This window comes from Littorina saxatilis, linkage group LG12, assembly GCF_037325665.1.
Source record: "Littorina saxatilis isolate snail1 linkage group LG12, US_GU_Lsax_2.0, whole genome shotgun sequence".
NCBI classification, from domain to species: Eukaryota; Metazoa; Mollusca; class Gastropoda; order Littorinimorpha; family Littorinidae; genus Littorina; species Littorina saxatilis.
Genome location: NC_090256.1, coordinates 45,351,217 through 45,363,503, shown reverse-complemented (window position 1 = coordinate 45,363,503; position 12,287 = coordinate 45,351,217). Strand labels below are relative to the sequence as shown.

The 12,287-nt window shown below is 46.1% G+C and overlaps 1 protein-coding gene across 5 annotated transcripts in view; it reads right to left on the bottom strand.

Moving 5' to 3' along the window:
- LOC138982050 (ankyrin and armadillo repeat-containing protein-like) overlaps positions 1–12,150 on the bottom strand; it is a 78,122-nt gene extending 65,972 nt beyond the window's left edge. For 3 of the 5 annotated variants that reach the window (XM_070355263.1, XM_070355261.1, XM_070355260.1), the window contains exons 1-4: positions 11,845–12,150; positions 7,959–8,234; positions 6,852–7,237; positions 5,730–5,992 (exon numbers count right to left, since the gene is read on the bottom strand). In XM_070355263.1, coding sequence (XP_070211364.1) covers positions 5,730–5,992; positions 6,852–7,237; positions 7,959–8,146 — 837 coding nt within the window. In that variant the 5' untranslated portion in view covers positions 8,147–8,234; positions 11,845–12,150. The remainder of the gene's footprint in view (positions 1–5,729; positions 5,993–6,851; positions 7,238–7,958; positions 8,235–11,844) is intronic. The other 2 variants (XM_070355264.1, XM_070355265.1) reach the window with 1 other exon arrangement.
- Positions 12,151–12,287: the final 137 nt, after the last annotated feature.

Below are 12,287 nucleotides of genomic sequence, written 5' to 3'. Positions count from 1 at the left end.
GTGCAACGGACTGGTGGAAAGGTTCAATGGCACCTTGAAGACCATGCTGAGGAAACTAGCTCAGGAGAAACCACGCACGTGGGACAGGTACATCCCAGCATTGCTTTTTGCATACCGCGAGGTTCCTCAGGAGAGCTTGGGCTTTTCCCCATTTGAGTTGTTGTACGGCAGACAGGTACGCGGTCCCATGGCTATCCTGCGTCAGGCTTGGACAGACGAAGAAGCTGACGAGGAGGTGCAGACGACAGCGACCTACATCGTAGAACTCAGGAACAGGATTGAAGAGACCTGCAAACTGGCTCAAGAGAACCTGGGGAGAGCAGCACAGCGTTACGCGCGAGGATTCGACCGCAAGGCACGGCCGCGCAGCTTCAAGATTGGAGAACGGGTGTTGCTACTTCTACCTGTCAAACACAACAAGCTACAACTGCAGTGGCAAGGACCTTTTGAGGTGACAGCGAAAGTGGGCCAGAACGACTACAGGATCGTCATGAACGGGAAAGCACGCCTGTACCACGCCAACCTGCTGCGCGCCTACATAGAGAGGACTGCCTACGGGGAAAAGGACAAAGTGACAGAAGCAGTTGCTGTCGTGATGGACGAGACAACGGAAGAACAGGGAGGAGGACGTGTACCAGTTTGTCCGCTGGAGGCTAGTGAGGATCACACGGACGTGCACATCTCACCTGATCTTGGGGACGACCAGCAGGCGGACCTGCAAGAGATCCTGAAGGATGCAGCACGGGTCCTTACAGACATACCACTTCAGACGCATCTAGAGGAGTTTACCTTCGACTTGCTGGAGAAACAGCCAGTGAGGACGAAGCAGTATCCCATGCCTCATGCCCAGAAGGAGGTGGTCAGGAAGGAAATCGCCGACATGACGAAGTTGGGCGTCATCGAGCCAGCGAACTCTCCCTACAGTTCACCAATTGTGCTTGTGAAGAAGAAGGATGGACGCGTCAGGTTCTGTGTCGACTACCGGAAGCTGAACAAGATTACGGCGTTTGACGCGGAACCCATGCCTGATGTGGACTACCTCTTCAGTCACTTGGCCAAGGCCAAGTATTTTTCAAAATTAGACCTCACCAAGGGATACTGGCAAATTCCAGTTGCCGAGGAAGATCGCCCAAAGACTGCATTTACCACTCCATTCGGCCAGTTCCAGTGGACAGTCATGCCTTTTGGTCTACAGAATGCAGGTGCCGTCTTCACTCGCATGATGAGGAAACTTTTGGAACCATTGAAGCGCGAGGACATCAGCAGTTTCATCGACGATGTGCTGATCGCGACAGAGACATGGACTGAACATCTCGACGCCCTGCGCGACGTGTTCGGAAGGTTGAAGGACGGAAATCTGGGAGCTAAACCGTCCAAGTGCTACTTGGGATTTCGGGAATTGTCTTTCCTGGGTCATGTTGTCGGCGAGGGATTGCTCGTTCCAGAGGACGACAAGATCCAGAAAATTCGGGAGGCGGAGCCACCGCGCACGAAGAAAGAAGTCAGGTCTTTCCTGGGCCTAGCCAGCTTCTACAGACGCTTCATCCCGCACTTTGCCGAAATCGCACTACCACTGACCAACCTTACCAAGAAGCTACAACCGACCGTTGTAGTGTGGACTGAGGAATGCAGCTCCGCATTCAACACCCTGAAGAGGCGACTCACCAGTCAGCCTATTCTCCGACTACCAGACCTGAACAAGGACTTCGTGCTGAGGACAGACGCTTCAGGGAAGGGACTTGGGGCAGTGTTGCTTCAGGAGACAGAGGGGTTTTTGCACCCTGTTTGCTTCGCCAGCCGTAAGCTGACCTCGGCCGAGGCAGCGTATGCAACGGTTGAACGCGAGTGTCTCGCCATTGTCTGGGGCATCCAGAAGTTCGAAGCGTACCTGTACGGACGACCTTTCTGTCTGGAGACGGACCATCAACCTCTGCAATATCTTCAGGTTGCAAGGTTGGCAAACGCCAGACTTATGCGCTGGGCGTTGATTCTCCAACCGTACCAATTCACGGTACGCGTCATTCCGGGCGCCAACAATGTTGGAGCTGACTTTCTCTCTCGGGCTGGAGAGGAGAACATGACTGTGAGCGAAACCGAGGTTTCGTCTTGAAGAGGGGAGGTGTGTCACGATCGGGTGACAGAGACCAAGAAAGTGTCACTCAGTGGAGTGCCTGTTCTTGGTCGATTATGATAGAAAGCGCCTGTACGTGATATTGGGCTACAGCAGAGTTTGCTGACAGTGCTCAACGAGCACGGATGTTTTGTAGCGCACGAGTTTCACAGTGGGGGTTTTTGCTGTCATAGGGCTGACGGTTTTTCGCTGACAGCGCGCACGGGATTTTCACGGATTGAGTTTCTCGTGTCTTTTTTCTGCTTGGGAGGCAGAATTGTGTATAGCTGGACTGGTTTTGTGACAAGGTCAGTCACGTGTTATTGGCTAGGTTGTCTGAGAGAGACACAAGGACGGTGCACTTGACACCCAGCGGCAGAAGAGGAAGGATCTAATACACAGTTTCTAGAGTATGATGGTTTTTCACCGAATATTGTATTCGGCACTCTAGGGGAGCTTCCACTAGTTATTCCTTCTCACTGCCACATATTTTGCTGAGGACAAGTCGTCAACATTCCTTCGTCGGCGATGGCTTTCGCATAAGGATTCGACAAGGGGTTCTGGAGGTTTTCGGTCACTGTTGACGAACAGAGGCTGTTCCAGGGAGGAAGCGGATTTTGCTTCCATGAGAGTACAATCATAGGCTTTTGAGGTAATAAATCATTATTTAACGCTGTTGATGAGTCTGTGTTGTGGAATGAAATACTCTCTGTTGTTCTTTCCAGGTTAGCGCATAATTTACTCTCTGTGACGCTAAAATACTAATCTGTATATGGTTTTTGCAGATAGGGAGAGAAGGACGGAAAATGACTGTTTTGTTGTTGTAAAAAGTCCGTTTTGTGCAGGCCCACGTGCTCGATGAGATATTTAAAGATGACATGTTTAAAGGTGGTGGGTGAGGGGTAGCTGACATGTTTAGTGCACCGATGCTTTCTGTTTGCAGCCTTCGTTTCGTGTTCCTGTAACTGCTGCACGGCTGCCTTTGGCGGGACACTGCTAGCCGCAGACGTTGGAGCTGGGACCTGAGGAAGCTACGCTAACGTATAACCGGCTAACCAGCAGACCGGCTAACCAGCGAACCGGCTAACCAGCAAACCGGCTAACCAGCAACCCGGCTAACCAGCAACCCGGCTAACCAGCATACCGGCTAACCAGCATACAGAAAGAAAGCTAAGTGCACCGTGTCTTACGCACCCCGTTGACCACCGTTGTCTTTTCTTATCTGTGATTTCATTGGAGTAGTGACAACGTGGGGTGTGTGACCCCTGCATGAACTAGAGCTTTTTGAACAGAACATTCTCATTTGACTGTATTTACACGGGATCAGCGTGTTACTATAATTTTCTATATACTACTGGCATTTTGTCAGTGATCACGGGTTTTTTTACGTGTTGAGAACGTAAAAGGAACATATTTTGAGTGAAGGCTCGAGGGAGGTGGCGAGTTTATACATAAACAGGCGTCTGAAACTTATACTTTTGTTGACTCTATTTAATTGTATGACTGCGAGAGTGGATCGTGGTGTGGTTAGTTAATTAGTAGTAATTAACCGGTTCATAATCACCTTAAGTGATATATTGAAACGTGACAGATAAAAACACAACATATGACACAGGTCTCGACAGTCATAGTCCACAACCACCGCTAGAGCGATCTCGCAGAACAATAGTTGTCTCAATCTGTGTAAAGTGTCATATTCTTATTACAAAACTAAAATAACGTATAATGGAAAATTTCAATAGTAAATTTTCATTTGATTAATATACTTACCCAATTCTCATAAATGCATTGACTTCAATCTCACATGCTAGATGTCGAAAAACAACTCAAATTACCTGCCCTTGCAAGGGTGGTAACCAAGCTAAAAACAGACGCCATAGCCGTTGCTATGCCCTGTCCCACCTGGTTACCCATAACCCACCGCGCCCCACGTGAGGGCCGGCATCCGGAATAATCATTCGAGACTTCTCAAAAACCCTTAGGAAATTAAGTAGCGGGGATGGATGGGAGGGTAAGGACAATAGAGGCATAGAGTGAGAAGACAGTCCGACAGCGCCGACCCGATCCCGCCCAGAGGGCGGGAAACAGTGGGCCGCCGTCACAGCCCCCACCCGATCCTGCCCTAAGGGCGGGAAAGGGCCTCTGACACAGCCCCCTGCCCCCATTGAGGCAGAGTGGGAACCAGCCCAGGCTGTGACTTACCGTGACCCCCCACTCCCCCTTTCAAACGGTAAGGGGGCTGCATGCCCGACTCAGCTGTGCTAAAAGCAAGGAGAGCGGGCAGAGACAGGTGGGGAGCAGGCCCCCTCTCCCAATGGAAAGAGTGCTCGTGAACAACCCAGTACTACCAGAGGCAGAAAGGGCTGAACCGAACTGGCCATTTGCACCAGACCACGGTGCGAAGCAGGAACCCCCCCCCCCCCCATCCCCCAACACACTGAGAAATACCGGAGGTAATCAGAGTGGTCAGAGGCAGGTAGAGAGCAGGCCCCCCCTCCCGAAAGGAGAGGGTGCTCGCGAACAACCCAGAGCCACCAGAGGCAAAAAAGGGCTAAACTGAACTGGCCATTTATATCTTATATGAAGTCTTATATCGTGCGCGTATCTCCAGACTCGGACTCAAGGCGCAGGGATCTATTTATGCCGTGTGAGATTGACTTTTTTTTTACACAATACATCACGCATTCACATCGACCAGCAGATCGCAGCCATTTCGGCGCATATCCTACTTTTCACGGCCTATTATTCCAAGTCACACGGGTATTTTGGTGGACATTTTTTATCTATGCCTATACAATTTTGCCAGGAAAGACCCTTTTGTCAATCGTGGGATCTTTAACGTGCACAACCCAATGTAGTGTACACGAAGGGACCAGACCACGATGCGAAGCTGCCAAGGAGTACGCCGCCACAATGGGCGGGCCGATCGTGCCTGAAACAGCTGATAAACACATATTAATTTCATCGTTAAGTCCCCCGAAAGTGGAAGACACTGACTGGTTCTCCTTAAGAGGAGAGGAGGGCTGGGAAGAAAAAAGGAAACCTTATCCGCACGAACAGCTACTACAAAAGCAGTACTACTCGAAGGGTCAACGACGCACACAGAGGTTTCTAAAAAGGGCTAACAGCCTTATTCACTTCCTGCCTAGCCCTAAGTTACTGCTTGCTATCGGCCATCTTGTAAATGGCCGAAATCGAAGACCACAAGAAAAGTAAATTTCTGAAGCGGCTAACAAACAACAATTCAATTCAATAAAAAGGGCAGGTCTCACCAAAAGAAAGGCGAACAGGTAAAGGCCCCCCCCAAGCCCATAACGTCACAAAGACAAGGGCTCGGGAAAGCCAAGTGAGCAAACGAATTCCGCACGTCTGACGTGTGTCGTCGAAAGTCGAGAATGATTATTCCGGATGCCGGCCCTCACGTGGGGCGCGGTGGGTTATGGGTAACCAGGTGGGACAGGGCATAGCAACGGCTATGGCGTCTGTTTTTAGCTTGGTTACTGCCCTTGCAAGGGCAGGTAATTTGAGTAGTTTTTCGACATCTAGCATGTGAGATTGAAGTCAATGCATTTATGAGAATTGGGGTAAGAATATGTAATTTAATAAATGCATTCTCTACCTTGAGGCGCTCATAGCCGGTGTGGTCAATGGCATCGTCTAGCAGACTGACCACACTGGACACCAGGAACTCCGAGTCCACGACAAACATGTTCTTGTGGGAGGTGACGGACTGCTGGAAGAAGTTGAGGTGCATGCTGAGACTCTCCACGTGTGCCATGAAGAAGCGACGTTCCTCGGCCATGTCCGGGTCGCCCGGCTGCTCCACTGGCAGCTTGCTGTAGGCGTCAGCAAAGTCCGGGTCTTTGGTGATGTCCATCAGACCTGCCGTCATGTCATCGTGTCATCTTATCATGTTATCGTGTCATCATGTTATCTTGTCATCATGTTATTAAATGTCTTGTCAACTCCACCTCACAGGGTCTGTCATATCATCACATGTCTTGTTAAATATGAATGGTGAGTTGATATGATGATTTGCACCAAGAGTTTGCAGTCATGTTAAAGAATTATCCATATTTAATACTTTTACTGTATCTCCATGTTTAATGTGGTTCTATGTCATGTTTCATGACCACAAACTAATTTCTCTGTTGAGATAATAATTAAAAGTCTTCTATTTCTATGTCTCTACCTCACATGGTCCATGATCAAATTTCTTACAGATCCTGCCTGCATGTTTTTTGTTATTGATTGTTTTCTTTTGGGCTGGGGGGGGGGGGGGGATGTGCTAGAATAGCTTATTATCTTAGCCAAGAAGCCTTTTGGTGAGAGTATAATAATAGACCTGTCACTAGTGTGGGGTGTCTTTCCGCACATGGATGGGGATCACATGCAAGTGAGTGGCCAATAATGTTGTGTGGGAAAGCTTGACTCAATGTTTTCAAGAGAAACAACTCTTTCTCAACACATACAAAGCCGACAGAGTTATTTCACAGTTGTCAGTTTCATGTTGATTCAAGTGGTCTTCCTCATGCCATGCTCAGTGGCTGAATATAGTAACATATATCTGGAAGAACGTTTTGGCAAATCCCCCCCCCCCCCCTTCCCCTCACAACACACACTCTCCCTCAACTCACATCCCAAGCATTCACAGACGCTGCTCCACACACACTCCCCCCACTTCCCTTTGCCTTAACTCCAAAGAACACTTTATGAAAGTGCACACATATTTCTCACTCACCAGCACTTGTGAATTCAGTCAGCAGAGGTTTCTTTGTTTCTGGCTTCCCGCTCTGGTTAACATCAAGATTGGATCGCCACCGTTCAGAAAACTTTGTGCGTTTGTCTTTAGGAATATAAGCGCCGTGCCACAGACACTTCATCATGTAATCCGTGTTGACCAAGATCTGACCGACGAGTGTGTCCTGGTAGGCCGGCGGCAGCTGACAGCTGGTGCTCTGGTCGTAGTTGGCCTCCAGGGAGATGAGAGGCGTCTGGTGCATGACGTAAATACCGTACGTCAGCTCCCGCACAATGGTGTGTAGCTCTCGATAGTCAATCGGCAACAAGTCGAGATTGTCCGGGAAGAGCACCACGCAATCGTTGGAGTTCAGAAGGTTTACATTGCTGAAAACACAAGTGATGACAATGGTGATTAGAAGAGCAATAGGTTATTCAAAGTTGAGATTTGATCCTTTTTGGTTTAAATCAGCACAATAAGATAATTTGTTTGGATCTGTGTCCTTGCTGTCTGAGATTCATGTTACAATGGAACCCACTTTTTAAGACCCCTCAATTTTAGACATCCTCCCTTTTAAGACCATGTTTTCTCAGACATTCTGTTCATAACCTCTGTAAATTTACCCCATTTGAAGACTCCCTTCTTTTTAAGACTTAATTTTCTCAGATTTTTGGAGGTCTTAAAAGGGGGCCGGGTTGCACTGTACTCCAAACAATAGATGATGGATTTTGCTGTGATTTTGTTTCAGACACAGTGCAAAGCAATTCCTAAAGGAACACTCCACCCCTACCACACCACACCCCCACCCCCCCTAAAAAAAAAAGGCGAAATAAGAATAAACCACTGGCATTTTCCAACAAAGTGCCTGTACCAATTGTTCAATCAATATGAATAAAAAAATAACTAACTAACTAACACAAAATGAATGTATAATAAGGCCATTAACCAATTAACAACACAGACACGGAAAACCAAACATACAGTTCATCCGCATACCTTATAATAATTCTATCCTAACTGCAATTTTTACATTACGGGCCTGAAAAGTATACACCTAGAAAAACCCACTCCTACTTAGCATGCACGAGATACATAAATGACAAGTACCTGATGAGGCCCACAGGAGGGTCGGTGGGCAGTCTGAAGTCCTCGTTACTCAGCATCCAGTGGGTGGAGGCATAGGCCAGCAGTTCCTGGCAGTCGTAACGATCAAACTTCTCAAAGTAGCTGAGGGTTGCTCGAGTCAGCTGAGCAGCCTGAATGGCCTCTTCACTGTTTGGGTCAACATTGGCCATGGTGGACGAAATTTCACTCAGCACACACTTGCACTGTGCGTAGGCTCACAACTGGAGGAACTGGTGGAGGGGGTTTCTTCCTACATCACTGTTGACAAATAACACAAACAAGAATCTTATTTTGAGCTAGATTTCATCTGGAAAAAAACCCCGCACCGATGGATCAAATGCTAATGCTGTGATACTGTTAGCTTTTGTTTGCTTAATTCAACTAGCACAATAAGCAGTATCGTTAAATTTAATCTGCAATCTGAGATCAATCATTTACCAACACCTTGATCCTCTAGTCTTAATAAAAAAACAAGAAAAGTATGTTAATGGAACGTTTAATTATGACAAAACAAAACGTTACAGTTACTGATCTTTGACCCTGCAGTCTTTTAAGAGGACAGACAGACACACTTACAGAAAATAAACTTATCTGACAAATAGACCAGAATCTTGCTTGTGAGACACAAGCTGACGGGCGAAGTGGCGCAGTGGTAAGACGTCGGCCTCCTAATCGGGAGGTCGTGAGTTCGAATCCCGGTCGCTGCCGCCTGGTGGGTTAAGAGTGGAGATTTTTCCGATCTCCCAGGTCAACTTATGTGCAGACCTGCTAGTGACTTAACCCCCTTCGTGTGTACACGCAAGCACAAGACCAAGTGCGCACGGAAAAGATCCTGTAATCCATGTCAGAGTTCGGTGGGTTATAGAAACACGAAAATACCTAGCATGCCTCCCCCGAAATCGGCGTATGCTGCCTGAATGGCGGGGTAAAAACGGTCATACACGTAAAAATCCACTCGTGCAAAAACCATGAGTGAACGTGGGAGTCTAAGCCCATGAACGACGAAGAAGAAGAAGAAGAAGACACAAGGGAGACAATGATTAATTATGAAATTAATGTCATAGAAAGAGGAAATCACGTCAGTATTTTGTTTTGTCATAATGAAACTTTCTACTAACGTTCTTTTCTTGTGTGTTTTTTACATTAATGAAGTTTTGACAAAATGTTTTAACATAGAGGGGGAATCGAGACGAGGGTCGTGGTGTATGTGTGTGTGTGTGTGTGTGTGTGTGTGCGTGTGTAGAGCGATTCAGAGTAAACTACTGGACCGATCTTTATGAAATTTGACATGAGAGTTCCTGGGAATGATATCCCCGGACGTTTTTTTCTTTTTTTCGATAAATGTCTTTGATGACGTCATATCCGGCTTTTTGTAAACGTTGAGGCGGCACTGTCACACCCTCATTTTTCAATCAAATTGATTGAAATTTTGGTCAAGTAATCTTCGACAAAGCCCGGACTTTGGTATTGCATTTCAGCTTGGAGGCTTAAAATTTAATTAATGAGTTTGCTTATTAAAGTTGTCATTAAAATCGATTTTTCGCAAACAGATTTAAAATTGATTGCATCGTATTTTTCATAACATTCTAAATCTAAAAATATATACATATGTCATGTTTACTCTTAAAATGTGATCACAATAAACGAAAATAGATTAATTAGTCTTACGATTAAAACGTAAGAAATCGATCCAAAAATGATTTCATCTTATTCTTTATCATTTCCTGATTCCAAAAACATATAGATATGATAGGTTGTATTCAAAACAAGCTCAGACGGGCGCAGTGGCGTGGTGGTAAGATGTCAGCCTCCTAATCGGGAGGTCGTGAGTTCGAATCCCGGTCGCTGCCGCCTGGTGGGTTAAGAGTGGAGATTTTTCCGATCTCCCAGGTCAACTTATGTGCAGACCTGCTTGTGACTTAACCCCCTTCGTGTGTACACGCAAGTACAAGACCAAGTGCGCACGGAAAAGATCCTGTAATCCATGTCGGAGTTCGGTGGGTTATGGAAACACGAAAATACCCAGCATGCCTACTCAACGAAAGCGGAGTGAGCTGACTATGCTCTCAGAGTATAGTGTGGGGAACCCAAATGGGCAAATGAGCTCACACGTAACCAGAAAAATTCTGGAACGCTGAAGAAGAAGAAAAAACCAAGCTCAGAAAGTTAACAAGAATACAGAAAAGCGCGCTTTCCTGCTTAGCACAATACTCTACCGCGCTAATCTGGCGTGTCAATATCACTACGTTTTGCACGTGGGAGGTGAGCGATTTCCTTCACGGGGGGATTGACGAAGCTGTACTGTCTTGGTGAAAAAATAGAGTGCCTTCAGTTTCATTCCGTGAGTTCGACAGCTTGACTAAATGTAGTAATTTCGCCTTACGCAACTTGTTTTATTCTGAATTTGGAACGTTGGCAGTCTTTTTGTTTTTGGATTTCTTTACCCTCTTAGCTCTTGTTTGTTAGCTTGTTTTCGTACACTGCAAATAGATCAAGCTCTGACAGTGACACTTTGCTTCTGTTACCGCTTGTTTGTTGATTTGATTGACCAGTATACTGTCTGGATGTTACTTGCTCTCAGTTCAATCTACACTGTTACTGTTAGGCATTATGAGGTATCTCTTGTTTGCTTGTTTTTTTCTTTGTTTTTCACATTGTGGGTATCATTTGATTTGTAACTCAATCCACACTGGTTCATTACTAGTTTCAGTGATGGTTGTGGCACTGTTGAAGGGGTACTACTTGTCTCCGAAAACCCAGAAAACCTCCGAAAACCCCATCTAGACTAACTAAATCTATCTTCAAAGTGAAGTATTGGACATGCCTGTGAAAAGTAAGCCTGATTCATGCTACATGCACCCTTATATTTGTGTTGAGAGCCGGATTATCGACGAAATCGATGCAACAATTTCAATGCAAGGGAGGTAACTCTTGTTACTCGAAAGCACAAGTATTGATGACGTCATGTGATTAGTGCTTCCGCTCCTTCGTAAATCCTCGCACAAACACGAAAATAAAGCCATGAACGGTGAAAGTTGCAAATATAAGTCATGATTGCAAACAATTTTGTAACAAAACACGATCTAAGGATGAATTTTCTTATTTCTGATGAGGTTTTCTGGGGTTTTCTGAGGTTTTCGTTTTTTGTTTTGAGACAAGTTGTACCGCTGTTGAAGAAACAGACATCACTATTAAATCAATACAGTAGAACCTCCAGGTCTTATAAAAGGAGGAAGTCTCAAAATGGAGGTAAATTGAAATGAGTTAACAGGGAGATGGTCTAAATTTGGAGAGGGAGGAGGGGTGGGGGGGTGGGGTGGGGGGTGGGTCTTAAACGGGGGGTTCCACTGTAATTGAATACAGGTGAGTGAATCAGTTGGCTGCACATGTGTACACAACCAACACAATGGTGAACATCATTGATCAATGGAACGAGAACAACAGACGCTGATCCCACGACTGGAGCGGTAAATACGTTTGTTATCTATTTTCCGTTCACTGAATTATGAATGGTTCGCTTCCTTAGTACTAGTATTGAGCGCTTGATTACTCACTCTGCCTGATCAAGGAACCTCGTTCAATATTGCCAGGGAAACCACAAGCTATAAACTCTTTGTAAAAACAGCGTAGACGCTAAACAAACAACCAAACAAATAAAATAAACAATGTAACAGCAGCACTCCGAAGCTCTTCAGTCTTATCTACCATGTCTTCTGCCTCTTTCAAGTCTTTCTACACGATGAGCAGACCGATGGTACTTGTCGAACTAAATCTACTCATCGCTTTCCCACTTGTTCACGATTAACAAGCCACTACCAGTCGCTTATTAGTCCACCAGGAGCATCAAGTAGACAGTGACGATGCTTACCTGTCATCCCGCGCTTCCCTGACGGCTGCAGCACTTGCGATGCACAATCCGATTAGAGAAGCGTCCTGCGTATCCAACCGCAACCGACGGCCGCCATTAATGGCCCTTGCTTCTTGTTTGGGACTATTGCGGCAAGTAGATTTTACTCAACCTCAGCTATAACGTCACTAAAAATCACAGCGCAGTTCATATTGACACAAATTTAACAAGACTCAAAAAGAATACGTACAAAATGTCCAGTTTATTATTCCCAAAAAGTCTATTTTGCGCTAGTTATTGAGCAATGTCAGACGTGGTTTCATTGGTGCAGAGGAATTCACGCGAGTTCGCGTTTTGGGGAGTTTGTCCTGCAGCTACAGGCGCTTGGAGTCAAAATATCTGCTGCGCTCAACATCTAGAGAGAGAGAGAGAGAGAGAGAGAGAGAGAGACGTATTATTTTTAT